Source organism: Dryas octopetala, chromosome 8 (genome assembly GCF_963921425.1).
Source record: "Dryas octopetala chromosome 8, drDryOcto1.1, whole genome shotgun sequence".
NCBI lineage: Eukaryota > Viridiplantae > Streptophyta > Magnoliopsida > Rosales > Rosaceae > Dryas > Dryas octopetala.
Window position 1 is genome coordinate 10,272,109 of NC_141373.1, and position 27,790 is coordinate 10,299,898.

Below are 27,790 nucleotides of genomic sequence, written 5' to 3' on the forward strand. Positions count from 1 at the left end.
TCCATAAGGCATCTCAAGTCGTTCCTTAGGGTATTCCAAGTCGTTCCTTGAGAATTTCAAATGTTTATACCCTTGATGCGTTTCAAATTGTATGTAGTGACATCTCAAGTCATGTTTTGACACTTCTAAAGTCATAACTTAGAGTTTCTTACGTCGTTCCTTAGGGCATCTCAAGTCGTTCATTGAAAATTTCAGTTCGTAGCTCGAGACATTTCAAATGTTTATACCCTTGATACATTTTCAATTATACTTAGTTACAACTGAAGTTATGTTTTGACACTTTTAAAATCATACCCCAAAAGTTTCTCAAGTCGTGCCTTAAGGCATCATAAGTCGTTCCTCAAGGCATCCCAAGTCATTTCTTGAGAATTTCAGTTCGTAGCTCAAGTCATTTTAAATGTTTATATCCTTGATGCATTTCAAATTGTACCTAATGATATCCCAAATCATGTTTTGATGCTTCTAAAGTCATATCCTAAAGTTTCTCAAGTCATGCCTTAAGGTATCTTAAATAGTTTCTTAAGGCATCTCAATTCGTTATTTGAGAATTTTAGTTTATAGGTCGAGACATTTTAAATGTTTATAAGCCTTATGCATTTCAAATTATACCTAGTGACATCTCAAGTCATATTTCGACACTTATAAAGTAATACCCTAGAGTTTCTCAAGTCATGCCTTAGGACATCCTAAGTCGTTTATTGAGAATTTTAAATGTTTATACTCTTGATATATTTCAAATTGTACATAGTGACATACCAAGTCATGTTTAGACACTTCTAAAGTCATACTCTAGAGTTTTTCAAGTCGTGCCTTAGGGAATCTTAAGTTGTTTCTTAGGTCATCTCAAGTCGTTCGTTAATTAGGGCATCTCAAGTCATTCCTTGACAATTTTAGTTTATAGTTTGAGACATTTTAAATATTTATACCCTTGATGCATTTCAAATTATATATAGGAACATCTCAAGTCATGTTTAGACACTTTTAAAGTCATACTCTAGAGTTTCTCAAGTCGTGCTTTAGGACATCTCAAGTGTTTTCTTAAGGTATTCCAAGCCATTTCTTGAGAATTTTAGTTCTTTGCTTGAGAGTATGACTTTACAAGTATCAAAACATGATTTATGATGTCACTATGTATAATTTGAAATATATCAAGGATATAAACATTTAAAATTCTTAAAGAACGACTTAGGATGCCTTAAAACATAAATTGAGAAACTTTATTCTATAATTTTAGAAATGTCAAAACTGACATAAATATTGTTCTAACCGGAGTAAATTTATGTGGCTATGTGGCATGGTTTAGCAAACATTATTCTATCATAAAAAATAAAATAAAAAATATTTTTTAGACAAAAAAACACAAATATTTATTCAATGTATAATAATAAAATCCTGAAAGTATTGTTGGGACTTGGGGTAACTGGGTAAGAAACAGCAGCAAAAGAAGCAAAATGGCAGCAACAGCAGTAGGAGCCCCAACCTGTCATCGTCTCCACCGCCTCCTCCACCGCCCACCACCACCTTCTTCTTCCTTCTCCCTTCTCTTCAAACCCCTTCTCATCTCCACCACCACCACCACCACTACCACCACCACTATCTCTCCATCCAAACACCTCCACATCCCACACCGCACACTTCTCTCCTCTTCCCTTCCTTACCTCCCCTCTCGTCCTCTCCTCTTCTGCTACTCTCCCACACTCTCCTTCTCTGCCACCGAAGCCTCTCTACAAGAACAAGAGGAAACCCAAGAGCTTCAAATTCAAGAAGATGATGGTAATGATGGTGATGTTGGTGAGGAAACTGAGATTGAAATTGAGAACTTGAATGGGAAAGAGGATGCCCAAGTGGGTTTGGAGTCTTCTTTGATTTTGAAGAGAGATGGGGTCGAGCTACCCAACCTTACAGTGAAGGAAAAGAAGGAACTTGCGTCCTATGCTCACAGCTTGGGGAAGAAGCTCAAGTCCCAATTGGTGGGCAAGTCTGGTGTTACTCCCAGTGTTGCAGCTTCTTTTATAGAGAACCTTGAGTCCAACGAGCTTCTCAAGGTATTTGTTGGTTTGTTGACTACATTTTTTTTTTTTGAAAATTTGTAGTGGTTCAGTTGTTAGTAACTTATTACCCAGTTGGGGTTTAAGGTTTTATGTCAAATTTGAGGGATTTTGTTGTGCTAGTCTGAAATTTCTGTGCTGTTATTGATGAGTGCTTCTCCTCTGCAAGTTGTATTTTCTTGGATTTGTCATAGAAATGGATTCAAGATAATTCATTTTCTTTTGCTTTTTTTTCTTTTCTTTTCTTTTCTGTCATACTAATGTTTTGCCTTTTTGGTTTCTGAATTTAGGAAATACAAGATTGCTGATTCCTATGGTTTTTGAATGCATAGGTGTAAGATTGTTGATTATAATAGTTGTGAAATGCATATGTGTTAGCTTTTTTTTCTCTTTGAATATCTAGTATTAATGGCTTTTGGTAAATAAATTTTGAAATCTCAAATTGATTTGATCTAAGTCATCATTCTAATAGGATTGCCCATTTACTTGTTAAACATGTGTTGTTACCTCATGAGATAGTTGTTCACTTGTTTGGGTTGTTGAAGAGGGACCAGCATGGTAACTGTCTAGTATCCAAGATGATGCTAATGTACAAGCTACCACTTTTTAATAAATGTTGTCTTCTGGTAAAAGAAGTCACTTTTCTAGGCTCCATAACAGTTTACGAGGATCGGGGTGATATTTATTTTTTATATGATTATAGAGAAAAATAATATCATCTTAAATATGATTGAACTATAGAGAAAAAATCCGTGTAGTGGACCTACATTATTTGAGGATCAGGGTTAACTTGAGTTGATTTAATTGAGTTATTGTTCTTCACGCTGTATAACTCACAAGCTTCCCTTACAATCAGTTAGTCCATATTAGAAGAGAAATCTTGTGCTAGAGTTTCTAAATTTATGATGTTTGTAGCATACACTGTGGTTTAGATCATTGCTTCATCTGATCAGATGCTGATAAGAGGTAGCAAACCATTTTCCATACCTAGATATAGGCTTGAGACTGGTTGAAGCATCACAAGTTTAAAATCAGCTGTATATCCAACTTGGTTTTGAATGTGGGCTCATGTAATTGTCTTAAATTCTGAAATGGAGAACTCCATAACAACCCTCCAAAGGAAGGTAAGATTTAACATAGGAGTAGCTCATGCAAGATGAGTTCTGCTGTTAGTCTGTATCTCATTTATTGTGTGACATTCTGTTTTCTCTTTGTTGTAGTTCTACCAATTAACAGTAAAGAACTGAAATATAGTTGGTGTGCCTAGCCTAATGCACATAGCTAACTTGAATTCCGTGAACAGGTTAAAATACATGGGACATGTCCAGGGGAGCTAGATGATGCGGTGGCACAATTGGCAGAAGCAACTGGTTCAGTTGTTGTTGGTCAAATTGGTAGAACAGTGATTCTTTACAGGCCCAGCCTCACAAAGTTGAAAGCGGAGGAGAAAAAGCTGCAGGCTCGGAAGGTATATATGAGAAAAAAGCAGACATTGAAACCCAGATTATTAATGGAATTGCAGAAAAAAGGAGAAAGACCAAGGACGTATGGGCGTGATAGGCGAGGAAGAAGCAGGGTCTAAATTCCTGTCACATTACGGTAATATTATTCTGTTAACTGTGTTGAGAACTGTTCTTATGCCTACCTTCAAAGAATCAAAGCTATGCATGTGTGGATACTCTGGAATTTTTGTTGCAAAGTCAAATTTAAACTGAAAATTAACTTGGCTGGCATCGGTGACCAAATTCAACATGTTTGACTAAATTAGGATGCAAGTTCATGAGTTCAGTAGCTTGGGTGCTTGGAATTTTGATGGTGATGTTGTCGCTGCTGCTTGTATCATGCTTGTTTGGAATCACAAGGATGAAATCTGCATATGCAATTTTACATGTACTTCTCCTCCCCAGTCTCCAGAAATTAGAAATTTACTTGTTGATGTAATATTGTGCATTTCAGAACTTTTAATCATTTTCAACTCAAAAAGGGTAAAAAAAACCCCAAAAGAAAGTGTGTTGGATTGAAACGGTGTCACTTAGCAAACTAGAAAATTGTTTCTCTTCTCGAGTAGCAGAATCCCAGAAAATATTGAGATTTATTATTGTTTGGCGAAAAAGGAAAAAAAAAACAACAATTATAATTTATACTAAAGTTCTTTCTTTGCTCCAAAAAACACAACCTGATTTTGTTGGGAGAGCAGGCAATTCCTCCCTGCCCCTCACTGCCCCATTCATTTATATGCAGTCCCTAGGTAATCCGGATATACTTAAATCCCTTCTAAATTTGATATTTTCAATAAGTTTGGCCTCAAGCAAAAACAAAATCAAAAATCAGTTTAATTAAAAAAGAATGATGAAACTACATCTCATCTATTAAATCAAACACTGCTGGATTCACAAGTAGTTTCCAGGAAGTTGTTGGGCTGTAAAAGCTACCGAGAGCAGTTTTGCTCACCTCCTTTAACTCAGGTGTATGCTCACCTCCCATCTAAAATGCTGCCATGTGTTTAAAAAATTAATCATGAGTTAATCTATTGTATTTAATTATTTATGATATTATAATGATGAGAGAGAAAAATAATTTGACAACTTTTTTCTACCTTTATCCTTATCTTTTATTACTCAACTTTTTTCCACTTTTTTTATTACCTATTAATTTTTATTCTCTTTTATTTAATTATTTCTAATAATTTTTGCTTCTTTTGTTTTTTTGCTCTTCTCCAGTACGCCTCTAGTATCTAAAAAACCACATGCATTTAATAATTTTTGCTTTTTTTTTTTTGCTCTTTTCTAGTATGCCTCCAGTACCCAAAAAACCATATCCAATTTTTTTGGGTCTTCTCATGTATACACCTTTTATCTAATTTTTTAATTAATTTAAAAAAATAATCCAACAACAAATTTTTTTTTTTTTTGCCTAAGAATTCTTCTTTCTTGTCTCATACATGACCTTTTCAAATCAAACAAATTCTTAGGTCAATCCAAGGTGTTGCAACATTTGAAGAGAGAAGAATAGTTGCAACGACATATTTTTTTTTTTTTTGAACTCATGTAACTTTTTTATTGGATTTTCTATGTATGTAAATGAGTTATTTAGATTTTTGTTTGGCCAACATTTTAGATTAAACTTTGCAAATGAGTTTTTTGTTCGAATTGCAAATGTGTTGTTAGAATATTTTTATTTTTTAATTAATTAAAAAAATAGATAAATGTGTATACAGGAGAAGACCCAAAAAAATGAATGTGATTTTTTGAATACTAGAGGCGTACTGGAGAAGAGCAAAAAAAAAAAAAAAAAGAAGTAAAAGTTATTAGAAATAATTAAATAAAAGAGAAAAGAGAAATTAACGGGTGATAAAAAAAAGTTGAGTAATAAAAGATAAGGATAAAATAAGAAAAGAGTTGTCAAATTATTTTTCTCTCTCATCATTATAACATCATAAATAATTAAATACAATAGTTAACTCATGATTAATTTTTTAAACACGTGGCAGTATTTTAAATGGGAAGTGAGCATACACCTGAGTTAAAGGAGGTGAGCAAAACTGCTCTCAAAGCTACCTACGTTTGACTGTGCTAATCAACCTAAATTTATTGGATTGCAAAACAAACCTTTGACTTTTAATGTAGTGTTAAACTTTTTCACGATTCTCACTTTGGTTTTTTAATTTGTTTTACTCTAGTTTTTTTCCGTCACATATGTGAAGTTTTTGTCTAAAATGCTTACGTGGCAGTATGAGTCCACTATTTGTCTATTTGATACTTACGGACAAAAAATAATAAAAAATTATCAAACTTTTAAAAATTTAATTAAAAAAACAATGGAGTAACATAACAAAACAACAAAAACCTAGATTCATCCCCACCGCACCACCGGCCCCTCCTCTCCCTCCTCCCTTCTCTTTCTCTGTCTCCCTCCTCTTTCCCTCTATCTCCACTCCTTCCATCTCACTCTCTCTTCCCCCTCCCTCACCAAAAATTATTGCGTGTATCCAATACACCGCTACATGGTGTAACCAATCCAACGTAACCTTTACTGGATAATATATTTATATTAGTAGGGTCTTTGAGTTTTATTGTTGTTATATATATAGAAATTTTCAAGTAAGGATGTCCTTACTTTAAGAAAAGTAAGAACATCTTCTGGGTAAAGACATCCTTGAATTTTATTTTTTTTATGGGTTTTGAGTTTTGTGGTTGTACTTCTGCACTCCCTCTATTTCAATTTGGTGGAATTTCTTTACCAAAGGCCTGCTTCGGAAATATCTATCATTACAATCTTGAGAGAAGAATTTGGATGGAACTCTTATTATGAGCCTGCACCTTGAGGGTACCTCTAAAGGATTGTGAAGATATAGTGATCATCTTCTGGTTATTATTATTATTTTTTTTATCCTTTTGTGCTTTTATCTATATGCTAATGGCATAAAGCCACAGCATGGAATATAAAGTCATGAGATTTATTACAGATTGACAATGTTTCTTTTCTCTTGGCCAAAAAAAAAAAAAGACAATGTTTCTTTTCTTCAGCTTCTATTAGATACCACATCTACAACTTACTAAGACTATTGATTGCTTACTTCTCAGTCTAGATTGAGGCTGAAGAGGAAGCAGCTCAATGTTTAGAATATGAGGTCAATTGCAATCTATCAACTGCGAGAGCCAGCTTGCAAAGGTTGGGAACTTAGGATCTTATGAATAATGTTAACGGTTTGGCAATAAATGTGGCAATAAATGTGACAACTTGGACTGTTTTACTTTGTTCTTGAGCAGGTCATTATGTTCTTATCAAAATCTGATGAAGAAACAACTTCCAACAGAAAACTTGCAAAGGTGACAAATGGGTAATGTGATTCGTTCTCTAGTCATTCATGCATATATAGAGTTCCAATTATTATTATTATTTTTATCTGAGCCTATTTGGAGTTTCTTCTTCTGTCTACAGAAAAGTTAAACAAATTGATCAAAAGAGAAACAACAGCTTTGAACTCCAAGAAATACAATTGCTTCCATTTGCTCATTGGATCTTGAAGAACCTTGCTCGTGCTTTCATTCTTTGTCAAGATACAACAGTGCTTTTTTGGCCACTAGGATGGTCCATCTAATTTTGTGACTTTGATAATTTGAAAGCACTTTTTCTACAATAAGGGAATTTGATCCTCATTCATATGATTCTATACTAAATAGCTGCTTTGAGTTTTTCCAATTTGTACCGGCTCATAGCTTCAGAGTAGAGTATGCCGTTGGGGGATATAAGTCGTCGGAGAGAGAGGAAAAGCCGAGTCTAAGAATGAAAGCTTGTATTCAGATAAGTTCAAATGGGTAATATTTAGACATGTAAAGCCACAGAGATGTTGGTCTTACCCATTGGAATGCTGCCAGTGCCCACCAACAACCTGCTAAACCATATCCCCTACTGCTCACAAGCTGGTAAAAGAAAAATGGAAGGGTAGCGTGTTTATAAAGAACCAGTAACTGAATAACTCTTGAAGTAGATACCAGAAAAACTAAAACAGATCTTACCAGCAATAGAAGTCCTCCTAAAGAGAAGCATCCACTCATTGACAGACTAATAAATCTTAAATCCCGTCCGGCCTGAAAAAACAAAATATTGATTCTAGAGAAAAAGTTTGTGCCTATGAAGTAAGAGAGTTCTCTATAGTAAATATTTAAGATCAAGAACAAAAGGTCAATGCAAGTTTCAACTTCAAATCATATCAGTCATGAGAGTGTCTTTAATTTGGAATTTGGATGATCAAAAAGTAGCCCAATATTTAGTAAAATTATGATCTTTTTTAGTACATCGAATTTCAGAATAAAAAAGAAAAGTCTACTCCCAGCATGCAGAAGTTCCCAAACACCTAAGACGGTCATGAGATGGGATATATGCATCTCAAGAGGCTTATGTATTTATTTAAACCAAGGAATATGTAATATTAATACCTCTTAATAGATATAGACAATTGAGTTCTCCCCTAGCAACTAGTCCATATTTCATGAAGATAAGACAAATCCCAAGGAACAACCATCAGACTGTTTACCATGCCACAGAGAATTAGAAACACATTCAAGTATAACATGACTATTAGATTTATTAAAACCCTTCCAAGAGAGCTTACATTTGACATTTAAAACCAGGATTAATTGCTCATTATCTCCACTGGAAACATTACACATGCAGGACTCAGTTTTCATCAATCTTTGGTCTAAAGACAGGCATAAGATATGCAAGGAAATGGTTTACAATAAGAAAATGAGAGAGATCATCACTGAAGACAAGATCAAACATACCAGCAAAGTTCCCTCAAGGCTGTGAGTGGGGGGCGTTACAGCTAATGCAAGAAAATATGGAATCAGCACTTTATGCATCTGCATTAACACATAATGAACATCAAGAAGAATTATACTGGTGGAACTTTCTTTATTAGTTATTACAACTTTCCATGATCAACGGACACCATGGGTCAGTAATCAATATATATGGAGCTCAAAAGTTTAATACAATTAGCAAAATAAATGGTGATGATTCAGTTTAAAAGCAGTTGTCGCAACCACTTATGCCATTTGGTTTGGTGGAAAGCTACATATATAGAATGATTGATACAACTAACAAAGGAGAAATACAACCCAACTTGATTCTCCCTTGATCAAGATACCACCACACCACTTATACTGAATGACAACAACAGAAGTAGGAATCAGGAAGGCTTTAAAGAGTTCAAAAAAGAAAGAACCAACCTCCTGTACGATATTCTGATCAGGTGTGAAGATATTTGGAAGCAACCATGGAACACATGTTCCAACAATTCCTAATACCGAACCAAGTATAGCTCCAATGATGACAAGTGACTTGAGAAGCATTCGAGCCTGTTTCATAAAAAAATTTCAGAAGACAATGAACAAATAAAGATCAATATAGTTTATAGATACAGGATCTAAATAGGAATAATCTACATCCGATTCATTGAAAGGGGGAGTATTCTATATAATTTATTTGTCCACAACAAAAAACACATGACAACTCTTCAAATCCAAATCAATACAACAAAGATTAAAAGTCATATGTTATAATATCAATAGAATTTTGAGCATGACAAACCTTTGGCAAACTACGATTTACTCCATATATAAACTCAGGCATAAATGATTGTGCAGTTTGAGAGAGAGGTTCACCCCACACCGTACACATGCAAAATGTTTGAATCATGACCTGAGTAAATGGTAAGTCATCAATGCACATAACCATAACAAAGAAAGCCCAACATGACAAGTATGACCAAACTAACCTGGTGAGCAGCCATGGTATTTGTTCCCATAGATGACGCAAAATATACAAGGAGAGAGTAGAAAGCCACCTACGCATCACAATGTCTCTATTAGAGAACAAAAAAAATATTTTAATTAGGATTCCAAGTTAGTCAGACTATTTGGATTCCTAATGTGTTTAGGGACTGATATAGTTTCCCAAATTAAGTGATATAGTTGTTATTTAGTTTGCTATCATTATTAGGGTCATATTCTTTTAAATCCTTTTAAGATTATGATTAAAGCATCTAATTTTCTCCCTTTCTTCTTAACATGGTGTCAGAGCATTGATTCTGAGATTTAATATTCTTAATGAAAAAAGTTTACTTTTCCGAATAGACTTTTCTATGTTATATATATATGTTGTCATATTGTTCCTCAAAGTTTTTACTTTTTTTTTTTTTTTTTTAAAGAAAAATATTTCACCATTGTTTCTCTCTCTCGCTTGTTGGTCTAAGTGTTTGTTCACCACTCTTAGTAACTGCCATACACCCTTTATTGTTTCTTATTGCATTTTACCATTAGTTGTCTAGTTTTTCATCATCAAAATATCTTCTTTTTAGTGTTTCCCATCGTGATCCCCGTATGAAACCAGTTCTCTCAAGTCAGATTTTGTTGTTGTTGTTGGTTGTTAGTAGTAGTCACCCTTGTTTCCTTTACTTGGTTGCACAAGTACTGTATGGGTGCTCCCTAAGTTGAGTTCTGGTCATTCGTGCTAGGTTGCTGAATTTTTTAAATGTAGTTTGGCTGTTGAATTTGGTGTTAAAAGTTTTTTTGCTTATTGATATTTCTGGCCACAAATTTAAAATATAAGAAAAGTGTATGTTTTGTTTTCAGGCCAGAAAGTATTGAGGTTCGTCATTGTGTTTGTGGTAAGTTGTGATACCCACATTAATCGTTTTGTGAAGACATCTGATATCTTTGTGTTGTGGAGGCACATGATGCTATCCCATTTGTAGGCACACAATGCCTAAGTTGTTGAATTGGTGACCAGAAAGTATTGAGGTCCATCATTGTGTTTGTGGTAAGTTGTGATACCCACATTAATCGTTTTGTGAAGACATCTGATATCTTTGTGTTGTGGAGGCACACAATGCCTAAGTTGTTGAATTGGTGAGGCGCGTGATGCCAGCCTGGTCTTTTTGTGAAGACACATGACGTCTTCGTGTTGTGAAGACACATAATGCCATCCAGTTTGTAGTCACATGATACCTAAGTTGTTAAAGTAGGCAGTAATCTTTCTAGTCATTTTTCAGGAGAGCATCAGCATCGAGAATTTAGACTTTTTGGTTAAAAATTGATCCCTTATCAATTTTTAGGGGGAGTGTAAGAGTATTGAAGATGAAGAATGAATGATGAAACAATCACATTAGAATCATAACACTAGATAAAGAGATAAAATGAAATTGTAACCTTCGACATCAATGTCACAAATACTGGAGCAGCAAGGCCAAATACTGTTAGAAGTTCCTTAGGTGAGGGAACAGAGATGGCATAGGCATTGTATCCTTTCTTGTTCAGAGCTTCAATCATCATATATCCTGCAACAACCTAAAATTATACCAATCAAAAGTAGTGGAAAGGAAATTAATGTGTCAGTAAGAAATATGATAAAATATCCAAACCTTTTATGATATATATATATATATATATATGTGCTTGTCCAGCATACCTGTGACACCATTGTTGCCCATGCAGCACCAGCAATACCATATCCTAAAATGCTGCACAGGAGTACATCACCAACGCCATTTATAGCACTGGCTACAGCCAAGGCCTTCAAAGGACCCCAGGAATCTTTCATGCCAAGACTGGGAAACAGATTGAGAATATCAGAGTATGAACATGAAGTAGCAGCTGCTCAGAATCTCATTAACATCAGCATTTAAAATTCCTGCCAGAGATAACTTTCCCTTAGGCAATAATTAAGTGATTAAAGTCAAAATAACAATTCTGGCAAAAATAAAAAAGAGTCAAAATAAGACTGCTTGTTTCATACTTGTATTTGGCTTGTAAATTCAAATATTCATTTATATTTACTTAGTAGGATTTGAGTTTACAAAGCCATGGTGCCAAAATTTTCCCTGACAGTAAATTCTTTTCACCTAATAGAATCAATATCCCGTGTTCAAAATATATTAAGGCTTTACAATATACATTATGTAGAGTAGTTGCTAATTATGTTGAACAAAGAGGAGGACAAGTGCTTCTATACTTCTATATCTTCAAAAGGTTAGAAATTTATGATGTAGATAATGCCATGCATGGGAAGAGATATAGTAAACCTTGCACTCTGAGAAACCCAGCCAACGAGAAGTGCAGGCCATGCCAATGCTCGTATCTACCAAAATAAAATATTCTGTTCAATTACAAAGTCATTTAAAAGAAATCAAGACAAGGATTCTTCTACTGGTCGTAGAAGAACATCAAGTAGAAAGATATTCATAGCAATCAAGAAAAGGTTCAGCTTGAGTTCCACCCACTAATGAGACATTATTAAGTAATCACTTAGTTTTTCGAGCACAAATTAATGTTGCAGAAACATTATTTTGAACTTCCTTCACAAGTATCCATTCACATGAATATACTACAAAATAAGACTTAACTTTCCTTTATAAGGACCTTCCATATGATAAATATGAACAATGGAAATTACCCACAAAAAAAAAAGACCTCATGTGTCAAATAATCTTGATAAGCTAATGCAAAGGCTACCATAAACATCATTCTCAAGTCTCCATATATGCATAAACAGAACATTCAAGTATATGCAACCTTCTAATGACTAAGAGCAAAAAAAATGCAACTAAAATGAACAAATACAAAGAAAAGGCTTCAATTAACCAACAGTTTTTTGATTAAAGAAAAAAGCACATGAATGATTACAAGAAAAAAGGAACAATGGAAAGACACCTGAACGTATGTATTTGCTGCAGGAATAATATCCACATTCTTTGATCCAGTAAAAGCTGAAAAGCCAGAATTGCATCAGAGATTAATCCTCTATGCTACTTTTATAGACTCTGAAAGCTCTTATTATCCACTTTTGCTAAAATGAATTAATTAAAAAAAACGAAACAAATCAAGCACTCTATCTTTATGTAATGTAAAGATATTGAAAATATGTACCAGTTCTTATTACCAGTTAGTGCCCATGAACCAAAAAATCTTGTAAATAAAAGCATTAAAATTCCACAAGAAAATCCAATAAAGAGCAAGATAGATATCTGATGCTGCACTTCATTTTTATCCTGCACCAATACTAAATAAGTCAAAGAAAAAAAATACAAAAAATCATGGAAATAGTGATTAAAGTAGGAGATGATCCAACACAAGAATTCAGAAGCATAGAGAATAGAAGAATTTTTTTCAGATAAAAAAAATTCTTAGAAGAGCATGGTTTTTATACCAAATCATTAACTGTAGTATGTTACAATGTAGTGATAACAAATTCACACTGACAGTGTATAGATATCTAAAAATACAGGTGAACAAGAAACATAACAAAAACTCATGCCCATGATCACATGCAAGTCATCAGTTATCATTATATATGTGCTATTAGAGATGTCTTCTAATGACTTTTCAATAAAGAACCAAAGCCACGGTTCAACAAAAAGCTTGAACAATGGCCTAAACCATATGAATCTTGACATCTCAACTGTTAAGTGTGTGTTGTGTTAGGCTCAACCTTTGGTTCTGCACACAGAGGCCCCCATTTGGTTTGCTGTTAGTGTACAGTCCTTTTAGTATAAACTGTTAGTGTGTTTTGTGTTAGGCTTCAAAATATTCTTGGGCTTGGTCTCAACAACTTTAGCCTTTAAAATCAATGGTTACTTCACATTAATTATATTGTGCTGCCTCACTAAGCATGGGATGGAATAAAGTGTATTAATTTTTATCTCAATAGTTGGCATCCTACAGGACAGTTGGAGCTATCCCCACTAATACATAATACAACTCGTATAATACTTTTTAATTCCTTGCAACTTGCATTAGATTGCCAAAGAAATTTGTGAATCAGTGTGACACAAAAATACCCAAAACATGAACTGTCTAACTCACTTTCTTATCAACACAAGCATGCATCTTATCCAAGCTCCTAAGAGGAACTAACCTGTCTCGCAAGAGAAGTGGCAACCATGTTTGAAGTTGCAATAGAAAGGAACATAAACACATAGCTCATATAATCACACATGACAGTTCCAGGGCCTGCACAGAAAATAGTAAACAGAGCTCAGCTAAAAATCAACCATTTAAAAGAAAAAAAAAAAAAAAAAAGTAAACTTGAATTTGAACTTGAACTTGAAGTACCTAAAGCAGCAAGCTCAATGGAGCTTCCCTGACCGATCACGACGGTGTCGATGAGACTCATAAGCGGGCCACAGAGCCAGAGCCCGGTAGCGGGTCCCGTAAACACTGCAATCTCCTTCATTTGATTCCATATACTCGGCGGACTCTCACTCTCCAAATCTTCTCGATTAACCTCCACAGCTTCAGACGCCGAAGCATCGTTCCCATCATCTCCGCTGCTACGAATTCCAGGGCTATCGTCGAGGGTGTCGTTAATGCAAGCGGTTACGAGCCGATTACGATGTCGTATTGGATTTGGCGTGGAGAAGCGTAGTTTTGGAATGCCGACTGTATGATTAAAGCGCGGAGTGAAAGAGAGAGGTGGATTACTGAAGAAGAGTGAAGGTTGAGAAAGAGAGTTGTGGTTAGGGTTTTGGAGGAGACGGGAGTGATGAGGAGGGTGAATAATTAGGGTTTTCATTTGCGTTTTTTCTCTTCCAGGAAAATGGGGCAGAAAAAGAGGGAAAAGGGAGAGGACGGAAGGAGAGGACGAAGGTGAGTGGTTTATATACTTTTGAATTCAAATCGAATGGAACAGCCAAGGAAAGAAACAAATTCCAAGTAGAATGGGCTGGGACACGTGGAGGATGGGTATTGGCCAATTAAATGCTCTATTCATTTTTGTTCGTAGCTAAATGATATGCCGCTATTTGATGGCGGGAATTTCTATTCATACCCGCCAATTTACTCTCCATACTCCCCTCATCTTTTGTAAATTTTAAAACTCAACTTTGCCCCTAAACAAAAATTTCCTTCTTCCTTCACATTCCCAAACCTAACCCCTCACCCACTAGAAATTTTTCCCAACCTCACCCCACCACCACTGACTGCCCCTCCCATTCCAACCGTTGGCCACCCCTCCTCCCAATTCGTCGGCTACCGCCACCCTTCCTCCCACATCATCTCTTTCTTTCTCCCTCTCTCTCTTTATCGTGCTCTCTCTATTTCTCCGTCGATGGATAATGGGAAGGGAGAGGAAGGGTGGGATTGCTTGCTGGATGGGTGGCTATAGGCCCTGTAGGGTACTTGATATTTTTTTCTTTCATTGTTCAGTTTTTTAGTTAAATGTAAAACATGAATTTTAAGGAAGAAAAAAAAGGGTTAAATACAAAAATGGTCCATGAACTTTACAGTAAATCTCAATTTGGTCCACTAACTATAAAAAGTGTCAATTTGGTCTACGAACTTTTCAAGTTGTACCAAAGCAGTACAAATGTTAACTTTCATTGAAAAATTTAACGAAAACTGGTTATGTGCACAACAAGTGACCACATTTTTAAAGACATTTTAGTCCGTTCATCACATTTTCATGTGATCAATTCCGTTAATTTTTTGATGAAAATTAACATTTGTACTGGTTTGATATAACTTGGAAAGTTCGTGGACCAAATTGACACTTTTTATAATTAGTGGACCAAATTGAGATTTACTGTAAAGTTCGTGAACCATTTTTGTATTTAACCAAAAAAAAAAGTAGAAAGTATCGCGAGCAATTTAGGGGTATGAAAAGATGCACTCTTTAATGGCTGCTAAACAAATTCATGAAAGCAATTTTTTGAGATACTTCCTCCACAACAACTTTACATAATTCAATAACTGAATGTGTTACAAAATGGCTGACTTTAAGATTCCAATAATGGCTCTTTTTCAGGTCATTAGATTAAGCTCATATAGTGGAAATGACAAGACCCATTTATAAGTCCAAAAATTGATATCATTACCAACCAGCCATCTGATTCCTTTGAGTAAGATACTTTTCCAGGCTATAAAAAATTTGGATCTTCTGTTTAATAGAAAAGAATGTGTCCCAACTATACTATATTTCTTTTTCACAATATTAACCCACCAATTGGATGGTTGTGTAATAATTTTCCATCCTAACTTAGCTAGAACTGCATTATTATGGCTGGAACCTTGAATTACTTATCCTATAGGACTATCTTGTAAGGTACATAACAATTACAACAATTGATCAAAAGAGAACCAGAAGCTGCTTCGAAATACTTTCTTGAGGCCAACATTGCCTCCATGTGGGATCTTGAGGCTGTACCTTGCTCGTGCTTTCAGCCTTGTTGCAGATAAACGAGTGGTGCCTACCTCATTTTTTGATAATTGGTAAAACGGTAACACTGGAACATGAATTTTGATCCTTACCAAGATGTTTGCCATTTATCTCATGTAATCTTATGATTCCTAAACTAAACAGCTTTGAGTTTTTCCATTTCATTCTGGCTCGTGTCTTCAGAGTAAAGTATGCCGTCGGGGGATACAAGGCGTCGTATAGAGAGAAAAAGCCGAGCCTAAGAATGAAAATTTCTATTCAGATAAGTTCAAATAGCTAATAGTAGATAAGTGAAGTCATGTAAGTTCAAGTAGCTAATAGTAGATATGTGAAGTCATGGATGTTGGTCTAACCCATTGAAATCCTACTAGTGCCCACCAGCAGCCTGCTAAACCATATCCTCTACTGGTCACAAGCTGGTCAAACAAAAATGGGAGAGTAGTGTATGCATAAGGAACCAATAGCTCTTTAAGTAGACACCAGAAAAAGATAAAACAGATACCTACCAGCAGTAGAAGTGCCCCCAAAGAGAAGCATCCACTCATTGACAGACTAATAAATCTTAGATCTCGTCCAGCCTGAAATAAACAAACAAATAATGATGCTAGAGCAAAGGTTTGTGCCTATAATGTAAGAGAGCTCTTTATAGTAGTATATGAAATCAAGAACAAAAAGTCAAAGAAAGTTTCAACCCCAAACATGCACAAGATGTGCAATGATAAGGCTTACAATACCAACATGAGAAAAATCATCACACTGCAGATAAACTCAAACATACCAGCAATGTTCCCTCAAAGCAAAGAATGGGAGGCGTCACAGCCAATGCTAAACAAAATTGAATCAGCACTTTATGCATCTGCATTAACACATAATAGAGTATCAAGAGGAATTAAATTTTTTTAAAATTTTTATCAGTTATTACAACTTTTCATGATGAAAATAAGCCATGGGTCAATATATATGGAGCTCAAAAGTTCAATATCATTGGAACATTAAATAGTCATGATTCAGTTTAAGAGCAGTTGTGACAAGTCACACCCACTTATGCCATGTGACTTGGTGGAAAGCTGCAGGTATCATAGAATGATTGACAACTTATAAAGGAGCGATAAAACACAACTTGATCATATAAATTAATGTTAACAAAGAAATATGAATCAGGAAGACTTTATAGAGTTCAAAAAAGAAAGAACCAACCTCCTGTACAATCTTCTGATCAGGAGTATAGATATTGGGAAACAACCATGGAACACATGTTCCAACAATTCCTAATACCAAACCAAGTATAGCTCCAATGATGACAAGTGACTTCAGCAGCATTCTAGCCTGTTTCATATCATAAAATCTTCAGAAGACAATGAACAAAAAAAGATTAATTTAGATGCAGACTATAAATAGGGATCATCCACATTATGTTCATCCAAAAGGGAGTATTCTATACAATTTATTTGTCCATAACAAAAAACACATGAGAATTCTTCAAATCTCCACTAATACAACCAAGATTAAAAGTTATATGTTATCATAGATTTTGAGTATGACCAACCTTTGGCAAACTATGATTTACTCCATATATCAACTCAGGCATAAATGATTGTGCAGTTTGAGAGAGAGGTTCACCCCACACCGTACATATGAAGAATGTTTGAATCATGACCTAGAGTGAATGGTAGTCATCAATGCAAATAACCATCACTTATCTCCAAAAGAAAGATCAACTAACATGACAAGTTTGACCAAAACTAACCTGATGAGCAGCCATGGTATGTGTTCCCATAGATGTCGCAAAATATACAATGAGAGAGAAGAAAGCAACCTATACATCATAATGTCTTTATTAGAGAAGAAAAGTATATGCTAATTATGATTCCAAGTTAGTTAAAATATTTGGTTTCCTATGGGTGTGATCTAGATCTAGTTTCATACATTAAGTGAATTGGTTGTTATGTAGTTTCCCATTATGATTAGCATTTTCTTCTACTGACATTTTTATGAACAAAGAATGATGAAAAAAAAATGAGGCTAGATAAAGAAATATAATTGAATAAATCGTAACCTTCGACATCATTGTCACAAACACTGGAGCAGAAAGCCCAAATACTGTTAGAAGTTCTTTGGGCGAGGGAACAGAGATGGCATAGGCATTGTATCCTTTCTTGTTCAGAGCTTCAATCATCATATATCCTGCAACAACCTAAAATTATACCAGTCAACAGTAGTGGAAAAGAAAATTAATGTGTCAATAAGAACATATGATTAAATATTCAAAACATATATGCTATATATTAATATGTTCCTCCCACTTACCTGTGAAATCATTGTTGCCCATGCTGCACCAGCAATACCATATCCTAAAATGCTGCACAGGAGTATATCACCAACACCATTTATAGCACTGGCTACAGCCAAGGCCTTCAAAGGACCCCAGGAATCTTTCATGCCAAGACTGGGGAAACAGATTGACAATATCAGAGTACAAACATGAAGTAACAGCTGCTCACAATCTCATTGACCTCAGCATTTAAAATTCCCTGTCAGAGATAATTTTCCCTTAGGCAATTAATAAGTAATTAAAGTCATAATAAGAATGCTTGTTTCATAATTGTTTTTGACAAGGCAGAGAGAACTTTCCTTGGGTAATAAATAAGTGATTCAAGTTAAATTAAGAATGCTTGTTCACACATGTTTGACATGCTATTTCATAAATTCATTCATGTTTACTTAGTAGAACTTGATTTGCAATGCCTAAATGGTGCCAAACTCTCTTTCTCCAGCAGTAAATTTTTCTCACCCAATAGATTCAATATCCCCTGTGTTCAAACGATGTTGGGTCTTTACAATATCCATTATAGTGTAGTTGCCAGTTACTTTGAATAAAGAGGGCAACTAGCCCTTCTATGATTTTCTATTTCTATATCTCTAACTGGTTAGATATATATGCTGTAGATAATGTATGGGAAGAGATATGTAACCTTGCACTCTGAGTAACCCAACCAACAAGAACTGCAGGCCATGCCAAACCTCGTATCTACCAACAGAAAATATTCTGTTCAGTTACAAAGTCATTTACAAGAAATCATTTGCAGGAGCATGTCATAAAAATCCAGGATAAGGATTCTATTTACTGGTCATAAAAGAACAAGTAGAAGGATATGTCAATAACAATAATCCATGCAAGTGGTGGACATCATATAACAATCTAGAGAAAAGATTGCGTCTGAGTTCCACCTGGAGATATTATTAAGCAATTTTTTTTGGGCACACATTAATGTTGCAGATACATTATTCAGAACTTCCTTCACAAGTGTCTGTGTGGACCTTACATATGGTAAATTTGAACAATGGTGATAGCCAAAAAATAAAAAAATTAAAGACCTCTTGGGTAAGATATGTCTTGACAAGATAATGCAAAGTCCACAAATATCATTTTTCAAGTATATGTGACCTTCTAATGACTAGGAGCAAACAAAATGCAAAGAAATAAACAAATAAAAAGAAAAGACTTCTATCATGTTTTAACACTTCCCCACCAACTAAATGATTTAAAGGAATGAATCTTCTGAAAAGAAGAGTAACCAACAACTTTTAGCTCAAAGAAAAAAGGACATGAATGATTTAAATAAAAAAATGGCAAGACACCTGAACATATGTATTTGCTGCAGGAATAATATGTGCATTCCTTGATCCAGTAAAAGCTGAAAAGCCAGAATTGCATCAGTCATTAATCGTCTATGATACTTTTACAAACACTTCTTATCTACTGTGCTGAATGCATAAATGAGAAAAAAAACAAAAAAACAAAATCAAGCACTCTATCTTTCTGAAATGTAAAGATATTGAAAAGATGTACCAGTCCTTATTACCAGTTAGTGCCCATGATCCGAAGAATCTTGTAAAGAAAAGCATTAAGAAGCCACAGGTTAATCCCACAAAGAGCAAGATTGATATGTGATGTTGCACTTCATTTTTATCCTGCATCAATACTAGACAGTCAAACAATACAACAAATATTATGCAAGAGAAAAAGAAATTAACATTGCAAATGAATTCACAAGTACACAGAAAAGAAGAAATTTTTTATCAAGAAAGAGAATTATGATTTTACATCATTGCAATAAATGTAGCATGTTACAATGTAGTACAAGAAATTAGCACACTGACAGTGCATAACTATCTAAAGAAGAAGATGCATAAAAAAAACTCGATTGTTAGTGTGTGTTAATGTTAGGCTTGACATCGATTTCCTAACAACTTAAATTGTTAGTTCAATGGTCTGAACATGGTAGTAGTACTTAGTTGTCGGTGAGATCGTTAGTTTAATTTCTAGTAACCCCATTTTAAGTGAAATATTTGGTTTTGCACCTATAATACCCCGTTTGGTTATGGTTATTGGATAGTCCTTTCACATGATGGGAATTGTTAATCTGTTTTATGTTTGCCTTAATATATATTGTTGTGTTTGTTTCCTAGCAACTTAAGCTTCTGGAATCAATGGTAACTTTACATTAATTACATTGTGATGCCTAAGTTAGCATAAGCATGGGATGAGATAAAGTGTACTAATACTTATCACAACAGTTGGCACCCTGGAGGCCAGTTGGAGTTCAGTCGCACAAAATGTGTTGAGAATAGACTCCATAAAGGGAGCCTATCCACACTTAGCACGTAAAATTACTCAAACAAAGACAACTCTGATGGGCGTGACTCGTTTGCACCTACTAGGGCCGTTTCAATTACATCCATTTATCCAAATTTAGTGAAAAGACTCTACCGGCCTGCACACATTTCTTTGTCTTACAACTACTACATCACCAATCACTGAATCACTTCATTTCTTTTAAATACCTTGCAAGTTCCTTTGGATTTCCTATGAAACTTGTGAACCAGTGTGACAGAAAAAATACCCAAAATATGAAAAGTGCATGTCAAACTCATTTTCAATCAACACAAAGCATGCATATATAACCCACCAAAGAGGCATTAATTAAGCTCCTAAGAGAAACTAACCTGTCTTGCAAGCGAAGTAGCAACCATATTTGAAGTTGCAATAGAAAGGAACATGAACACATAACTCATATTATCACACATCACAGTCCCAGGTCCTGCACAGAAAACAGCAAGAAAGCTCAACTAAATTAAAAAAAAAAAAAAAGTGAACTTGAGCTTGAACTTGAAGTACCTAAAGCCGCAAGCTCAATAGAGCTTCCCTGACCGATCACAACAGTGTCGATAAGACTCATAAGCGGCCCAGATATCCAGAGCCCCGTAGCGGGTCCCGTAAACATCACAATCTCCTTCATTTGCTTCCATATACTCTGACTCTCCAAATCCTCTGGCTTAACCTCCACAGCTTCAGAGACTTCAGCATCATCTCCGCTACGAATCCCGGGACCATCTTCAAAGGTTTCGCCAATGCAAGCGGTTACGAGCCGCCTACGACGGCGTATTGGCGCCGAGAAGCGTAGTCTCGGAAGACCAAGTGTGACAGAGAAAGGTGGATTATTGAAGAAGAGGGAAGGTTGAGAGAGAGAGTTGCGGGTAGGGTTTTGGAGGAGACGGGGGTGAGCTATGAGGGATTTGGTTTGCATTTTTTCTTTTCTGCTTGTTTTCCGGGAAAATGGGGGAGAAAAAGCGTCCACCGAGAAAGAAAAAGAAAATGAAAGACGACAGCAGGAAACCAAGACGAACATAAGTGGTTCATACTTTATATTGTTTTCTGTGAATTCAAATATAAAAGGGTTAAAGCCACGTGGAAGGTTCGCGGCCTTTTCTTTCTAGCTTTTCGTTTTTTTTGGCGGTTTTCTCCATTTCGTTATGTTTTGTGATTCAGGAAGTTTCATAAATGAAAGAAAATACAAGTCAAAGACAGCTCTTAATAAAAGAGGATCGCTATTCTCTTATCAAAAATAGGGACCTTCTAAATTTTATTTTTTTGTTGTTAACAGGGGCAAAGAAAACTACAACAAAAACTTTTGGCTACTATCCCATCCTAAACGATCAAAGTTGAAATTCGAGCTAGTTTATAAGAAAGTAAAACCAAATAGTAAAAAATGATGAAACTTTCGGGTTATCATCTTCACTTGAGATGATGAAACTAGCAACAGCTTTAAGAACATTCTTAACAGATCAACATTTAACTTTACAAAGGGAGATCTCTAGGTATCTCATCGTATTTATATTCATTTGACATTTTACTTCAACACTGAACAACTTTATTGTGAATAGAGTGTAAAACAACTATAACAACTTACAATCAACTTACACGCATTGAGGCTTGGAAAAAACAGTGAGACTTCATTTTCCAATTCCTAATAATTAACAAATTGGGTACAACCAATAATCATGAATTTTGCACCCCTCGAAACTTCAAAAATTTCTATAATCATGCAAATAATTATTATTATTATTTTTTTTAAGATGCAGCTTATGAATCTAAGCAGCTTTGAGCTTCCCCACATTATACCGGCTCAAGTCTTCAGACTGGAGCATGCCATTTTGAGACAGAAGACGTTGGAGAGCAAGGAAAAATCGGCCCTGAAAATTTAGAGCACTTGATGAGGTTGCAAGAAAATTCAGCACAGCGTTTCCGGTAGCTTATATTCTAATATGCAAGGGGTTTAGAGTCGATGGATAGACAGAGATTAAAGAAACAAAAAGGTTGCATAAGAGTGTTGAGGATGTTAGTCTTACACAATGAAAGGCTACAAGTGCCCACCAACAGCCTGCCAAACCATACCCTCTATTGCTCACAAACTGGTCAAGAGATAAAATAAGCAATCATTTTGCAATGGTTAATGCATAAATATATACCAGAGAAAGTTTGGGAATTGACTTATGGGCCAAGAAATAGGTCTTTACCAACAATAGAAGAGCTCCCCCAGAAAAACATCCACTAAAAACAAAGCTAAGAAATTTGAACTCTCTTCCGGCCTGCATAAGAAAACAATATCCTCGATCATTAGTCATGATATGCGTTATGCATAGCCTATTAGCCTTTGCAGTGATAATTTATTCTGAATCATGAAAGCATAAAGAACTAAATAAAACAAGTTTGAGCTATGATCATAGTGATCCCCAATCACATTTATAATCTGATACTATGTAAAGACTCTTTTTGTCTCTAGATGGGTATGGCATATCAAGAAGTCTTTTCAGAAAGATGTGACAACAGGAGGATCCAATGCATCTTGCACAATGTTCTCTCAGATCTTAAAGCTAGCCTTACTTATATCTTAGTATATGGAGCAACCTCAGTAAAACTTGGCATAGCCCAACTTAATCTGTAAATAAGTAACTAACAAGCTGAATAATTCCACTATTGGACTCATTTTTAATCCAGAAAATATTTGCAAAATAAGCAGGGTAAGACAAAAGTGAAAATCTGCAGAGAACATTCCACAGTAAAAGTTCTAATAAAACATACCAGTAATGTTCCCTCAAGGGAATGTGTGCAGGGTATCACTGATAATGCAATACAGTATGGAACCAGCACTTTGTGCATCTGCAGGGACACAGGAGTGGAACATCAGGAAGAATATACTTTGTCCATCCAAATAGAAATTTCAATAGAATAATTGGATTCACAATTACTCTCATCAAAGATAAATGATAAAGATGGTGAAGGTGATAGAGGCTATTATAGGGCTAATCTCAGCAAGACTGCAGCCTGTTGGGCTTCACTGACATACTAATTGGTAGGATTTGAAGCAGCCATTCAAATATTTGAACCTTATATATGAGTGCTGAATCTCATGATAAGGTAACATGTATGAACTAAATAGATTTTTTTATTAAAAAATGAACCTGCTCTTTTTCCTTTTCTGTTTATGTATTTATTCAACATTTATATGTAATACAAAGACATAAGCCATACAATTCATTACTTTCAAGCAGGATAAAAAGTTGCAAGCCTTCATTTACTGAAAATTTATTCGAATGCTTTCAATCTATAGTTGATATCCAGCAGGTAAATGTACGAAGCCCTTTAAGAGGGTGGCATTAATCATGTATTGTCAATAGAGATGATGGTGATCTTATCACCACCACTACTATTATTGTTGTTAATTTAATTACTGATGACTAACAGCACAGATACAATCATCTGCTTAAGAGAATAAGCTAAAAATTAAATAATGGTCTTCTGGTTTCAGACTTGTTTCTCAAATATTCTACTTAGTGGGGAGCTGCAAACATTATGTAAGGATTGATGCTACATAGTGGAGCAAGACAACTCAAGTGATCCTTCCCTTGCTCATGAGGCATGACACCACAGAAACACTTAAAGTGAAAGTATATACATGTAGAAAAAAAGATATAGAGATAAAATGTTAAGGGAAACAAACAGACAGAAGACTAACCTCCTGTATGACCTTCTGATCATGTGTAAAGATCTTGGGGAGTAACCAAGGAACAACTGTTCCGATAATCCCTAATGTTGATCCAAGTATTGCTCCAATAATCAGAAGAGACTTCAGCAGCATTCGAGCCTAATTGGAATTATACAACTTTCAGAAAAATCTAGACAGACAGATATCCATGTAGAGACAGTCTGCAATTAGAGGCATATATTCGAGAATACTACCAAAAGGGAGGCCGGGATAGGAATTAAACATTCACTTATCAAAATTAATTAAGAAAAACAAGTGAGAAATGCCTCTTGTGATTCAGAATTAACCTTCACAAGTTTATTAGCCAATGATTCAAATAAGATATATGTATGATGAGATGGCTGTAGCATAGATTAAAATCAATGTCACTAACCTTAGGCAGACTTCGATCTACTCCATATAAAAACTCAGGCATAAATGATTGTGCTGTTTGGGAGAGAGGCTCACCCCATACCGAAAACGTTATGTAAATTTGTATCATGACCTATAGTAAATAATAAGTCATTCATGCGCATGATTAAGTCTCTGATAGGAAGTGAAGGGGATAGCAAAATAAGTTTAAAAGAATTATTAGGTGGACTCTGAGAGTGTAACTAACCTGGTGAGCAGCAACAGAAACTGTGCTCATAGATGTGGCAACGTATGTCATGAGAGAATAGAAAGCTACCTAAAAAATCAAAATGTCTCAGATGTATGTATGTCGTCATATGCAGGACACGAATCTTGTGATAAACCAAAGTGCAACCAACCTTTGACATTGTCTTTACAAACACTGGAGCTGCAAGCCGAAATATAGTTAGAAGGTCGTTAGGTGATGGCACAGAGATGGAGAAGGCATCATATCCTTTCTTGTTGAGAGTTGCAATCATCATATAAGATGAAACAACCTGAAAGACATAAAGAAAATGTATTTTATGATATTTTGGGTACATTTAGGATGCATCAATAGTAATATTTCATAAAGAAATTGATATCCTTAATATTAAATAGGGAAATATCCATTCAGCATACTTGTGACACCATTGTTGCCCATGCTGCACCAGCAATACCATAGCCTAAAAGACTGCAAAATATTATATCACCAGTGCCACTTATAGCAGTGGCAACTGCTAAGGCCTTCAATGGTCCCCATGGATCTTTCATGCCAAGACTGTAAACAGAAGAGACAATTTGGATATGAAATAGAAAAATTTTAATTATGAGTGTTGGAAAATACCAACAGAAATTGCAAATTTAGTATACTAAATACAATAGTTCTTGCAAAGCTAAGGAGCATATGCAACTCATTTCAAAAACTATAATCAGGAAGCATATTCAATTGACAATGCATGGAAAGATAAGGTAATATAAGCACCTTGCACTTTGAGCAACAGTTCCAACAAGAATCGCTGGCCAGGCTAATCCTCGCACCTATCAACATTAAAGATTCTGTTACCAGAGTTTTAAAAAAAAAGAGGCGAAGGAGAATGTGAGTTAGCAGGGATTCTTTCCATATAGTCAAGCAGAAGGTACATCATATAAAATGCACCAAAAGAAAATAGATCTGTGACTGACTAATTCCAAATAAGTGTTGTTTACATGTCCAAAATTTTATAAAATCTTCTCCGAAATGAAATAATTGGTGGCATCAAGTTTTAGAAAGCACAGGTCCAATCACAACTGCCTTCTTACAATCAGATTGGAATTCTCCAAACCTCCACAGTCATATGCAGCAAAACAATAGATGAAGTGCATCAAATAGTAAGGATGGGCAGGCTAAATTCAAGATGCAACCTTTTATGTGGTATCCTGCAGGTTGCAATAACAAGTTGACAATGCAAGAATCATATTGCCAACACCATATATACGAGAGAAGATGCTAAATTATATTGATCTTATAATGTAAAACAATAAATGGAAATTCTTTTTTTTTTTTCTAAATGAAGGTGGCATGTTATAAAAGAGAATGCACCTGAACATAAGTGCTTGCCGCAGGTACAATATTCACATTCTTTGGCCCTGTAAGAGCTGAAGAAATGCAAGACTAGCTTATTTATCATTCAACATATTGGATTTTCTTAAATATCTCCAGTACCGATCTTGTTATTTGATATGGAAAACTATAAAATGACTGATAAAAAACTAGCCACAATTAGTACAAGTCTACATTACCAGCCAGTGCCCAGGAACCTAAGAACTTCGTAAACAAAAGCATTAAGATGCCAAGAGTCAACCCAACAAAGAGCAAGGTAGATATTTGATGTTGCACATCATCTTTATCCTGCAAAATAGTATCTAGTCAAATAGATATTTGGTGCATATATATGATTGTAACCCATTTGATTAATTATTCAATAATAAAAAATATAAAGAAATTTCCACGTTTTCTCTCAGCATCAAATATATTGTTGCTTAGGTTTCTTTGCAAATTCATCATTTTCTGTAGTATTGACGATATAAAAGAAGCAACAATCCTTACTCGATTACACAACGGAATAATGCTACTATACTCTTTAAGAAACTAACCTGTCTTGCAAGGGCAGTTGCAACCAAATTGGAAGTGGCAATTGAAAGAAACATGAACATGTGACTCATATGATCACACAAAATTGTTCCGGGACCTGCCAGCCCCAAACCAAACCTCCAATATTAATTCAAACTAAAGAAATGAACACCCTCCAATCCCTCCATTTTGTTGCCAAAAAAAAAACCAATAACCAAAATGATAAATGTCAATGCTAAATTTCTGAGGAACCACACAGAGAATCATAAAGGGAAATGCTATCCACATTTTCCTTTATTATTCTCATTTTGCAGTGTATTTTCATGATCGGAATCATTTATTTTTTAAATCATTCTTTGAAGATCATCTTTGCAAAAATCAACTAAATTGTAAATCGTTTGGTTATGTAATCAAATAAGCAAACAGTGAATTAAACTGTTATCAAAACCATCTTCTTATTTGATCACAATTACATACTTAAAAAATTTCCAATTTGGTTGAATTTTTTACAAAAATGATCTTCATAGAATGACATAAAAAATGAACAATTTTGATTATGAATTTACACTGTAGACTAAAAATAATAAAGAAAAAAATCGGTGGAAAAAGCTCAAGAAAAATTCCAAAGAAACACATACCCATAGCAGCAAGCTCAATTGAGCTTCCCCGGCCGATAACCGCGGTGTCAATGAGACTCATCAAAGGCCCCATGACCCAAATCCCGGTGACGGGCCCCGAGAACATCAATATCTCTTTTACCTGATCAAATATGGTCTGATTCAGCAACTCCTCCTTCTTAACCACCACTTGTGTTTCTTCCCCCAATTCAGCAGCAACCGAAGCCACTTCGCCATCAATTTCGTGGGCAGTTTCGGGTTCTTGGGCAAGGATTTCCTGGACAGAATTGTTTGCGCAAGAAGCTACTAGTGGACGACAGCGTGGGAAGTTTGAAGAGGAAAACTGAGAGTTGGGAGAGCCATGGGGGAGTATGGAGAGATGGGGTTTGGTGGAAGAGCGAGAGAGAAGAGTGTGAGTTGGGTTTGGAAGAAGAGGGAGAGATGAGCGAGAGAGGGCATTGGCTTGCATTTTGGGGTTGGGAAATGGGAACTATGGAAGAGACTGATCAAATGAAGAAGAAGCAGAAGGACTAAGGAGTG

At 35.3% G+C, this 27,790-nt stretch overlaps 4 protein-coding genes across 4 annotated transcripts; 1 reads left to right on the plus strand and 3 right to left on the minus strand.

The window, feature by feature from the left end:
• Nucleotides 1-1,419: 1,419 nt before the first annotated feature.
• On the plus strand, nucleotides 1,420-4,071 carry LOC147277074 (RNA-binding CRS1 / YhbY (CRM) domain protein). The gene is made up of 2 exons (XM_086254707.1): nucleotides 1,420-2,045; nucleotides 3,352-4,071. The coding sequence occupies exons 1-2, from the start codon at nucleotides 1,452-1,454 to the stop codon at nucleotides 3,628-3,630; spliced, it is 873 nt and encodes a 290-aa protein (XP_086110833.1). The 5' UTR covers nucleotides 1,420-1,451; the 3' UTR covers nucleotides 3,631-4,071.
• Nucleotides 4,072-7,024: 2,953 nt separating this feature from the next.
• Nucleotides 7,025-14,179, minus strand: LOC147277075 (MATE efflux family protein). The gene is made up of 14 exons (XM_086255156.1): nucleotides 13,664-14,179; nucleotides 13,467-13,561; nucleotides 12,492-12,600; nucleotides 12,263-12,318; nucleotides 11,635-11,690; nucleotides 11,022-11,160; nucleotides 10,763-10,900; nucleotides 9,331-9,399; nucleotides 9,144-9,254; nucleotides 8,783-8,911; nucleotides 8,336-8,413; nucleotides 7,568-7,639; nucleotides 7,409-7,471; nucleotides 7,025-7,328 (listed from the first exon to the last, which is right to left on the minus strand). The coding sequence occupies exons 1-14, from the start codon at nucleotides 14,121-14,123 to the stop codon at nucleotides 7,224-7,226; spliced, it is 1,680 nt and encodes a 559-aa protein (XP_086111282.1). The 5' UTR covers nucleotides 14,124-14,179; the 3' UTR covers nucleotides 7,025-7,223.
• A 1,304-nt stretch (nucleotides 14,180-15,483) lies between these two features.
• On the minus strand, nucleotides 15,484-21,367 carry LOC147277076 (protein DETOXIFICATION 46, chloroplastic-like). Its single transcript, XM_086255158.1, has 14 exons — nucleotides 20,944-21,367; nucleotides 20,772-20,866; nucleotides 19,628-19,736; nucleotides 19,404-19,459; nucleotides 18,737-18,792; nucleotides 18,072-18,210; nucleotides 17,821-17,958; nucleotides 17,512-17,580; nucleotides 17,311-17,421; nucleotides 16,962-17,090; nucleotides 16,543-16,620; nucleotides 16,271-16,342; nucleotides 16,118-16,180; nucleotides 15,484-16,002 (listed from the first exon to the last, which is right to left on the minus strand). The coding sequence occupies exons 1-14, from the start codon at nucleotides 21,350-21,352 to the stop codon at nucleotides 15,901-15,903; spliced, it is 1,626 nt and encodes a 541-aa protein (XP_086111284.1). The 5' UTR covers nucleotides 21,353-21,367; the 3' UTR covers nucleotides 15,484-15,900.
• A 580-nt stretch (nucleotides 21,368-21,947) lies between these two features.
• Nucleotides 21,948-27,790, minus strand: LOC147277077 (protein DETOXIFICATION 46, chloroplastic-like). Its single transcript, XM_086255157.1, has 14 exons — nucleotides 27,272-27,790; nucleotides 26,657-26,751; nucleotides 26,303-26,411; nucleotides 26,103-26,158; nucleotides 25,506-25,561; nucleotides 25,163-25,301; nucleotides 24,901-25,038; nucleotides 24,750-24,818; nucleotides 24,525-24,635; nucleotides 24,122-24,250; nucleotides 23,188-23,265; nucleotides 22,623-22,694; nucleotides 22,455-22,517; nucleotides 21,948-22,298 (listed from the first exon to the last, which is right to left on the minus strand). The coding sequence occupies exons 1-14, from the start codon at nucleotides 27,717-27,719 to the stop codon at nucleotides 22,197-22,199; spliced, it is 1,665 nt and encodes a 554-aa protein (XP_086111283.1). The 5' UTR covers nucleotides 27,720-27,790; the 3' UTR covers nucleotides 21,948-22,196.

Excerpts from the sequence above, each read along its gene's own strand:
- LOC147277077 (XM_086255157.1), bottom strand. The coding sequence starts at position 27,719 with ATGCAAGCCAATGCCCTCTCTCGCTCATCTCTCCCTCTTCTTCCAAAC. Across the intron at positions 26,752-27,271 it reads AATTGAGCTTGCTGCTATGG|GTCCCGGAACAATTTTGTGT; the intron begins GTATGTGTTTCT and ends TGGGGCTGGCAG. Across the intron at positions 24,636-24,749 it reads TTTCTGTTGCTGCTCACCAG|GTCATGATACAAATTTACAT; the intron begins GTTAGTTACACT and ends TATTTACTATAG.
- LOC147277076 (XM_086255158.1), bottom strand. The coding sequence starts at position 21,352 with ATGCAAACCAAATCCCTCATAGCTCACCCCCGTCTCCTCCAAAACCCT. Across the intron at positions 17,959-18,071 it reads GGGCAACAATGATTTCACAG|GTTGTTGCAGGATATATGAT; the intron begins GTAAGTGGGAGG and ends GTATAATTTTAG. Across the intron at positions 16,343-16,542 it reads GCTTTGAGGGAACATTGCTG|GCTGGACGAGATCTAAGATT; the intron begins GTATGTTTGAGT and ends TGTTTATTTCAG.
- LOC147277074 (XM_086254707.1), top strand. The coding sequence starts at position 1,452 with ATGGCAGCAACAGCAGTAGGAGCCCCAACCTGTCATCGTCTCCACCGC. Across the intron at positions 2,046-3,351 it reads AGTCCAACGAGCTTCTCAAG|GTTAAAATACATGGGACATG; the intron begins GTATTTGTTGGT and ends TTCCGTGAACAG.
- LOC147277075 (XM_086255156.1), bottom strand. The coding sequence starts at position 14,123 with ATGAAAACCCTAATTATTCACCCTCCTCATCACTCCCGTCTCCTCCAA. Across the intron at positions 9,400-10,762 it reads TTGTGACATTGATGTCGAAG|GTGGCTTTCTACTCTCTCCT; the intron begins GTTACAATTTCA and ends TGTGATGCGTAG. Across the intron at positions 8,912-9,143 it reads TAAATCGTAGTTTGCCAAAG|GCTCGAATGCTTCTCAAGTC; the intron begins GTTTGTCATGCT and ends TTTATGAAACAG.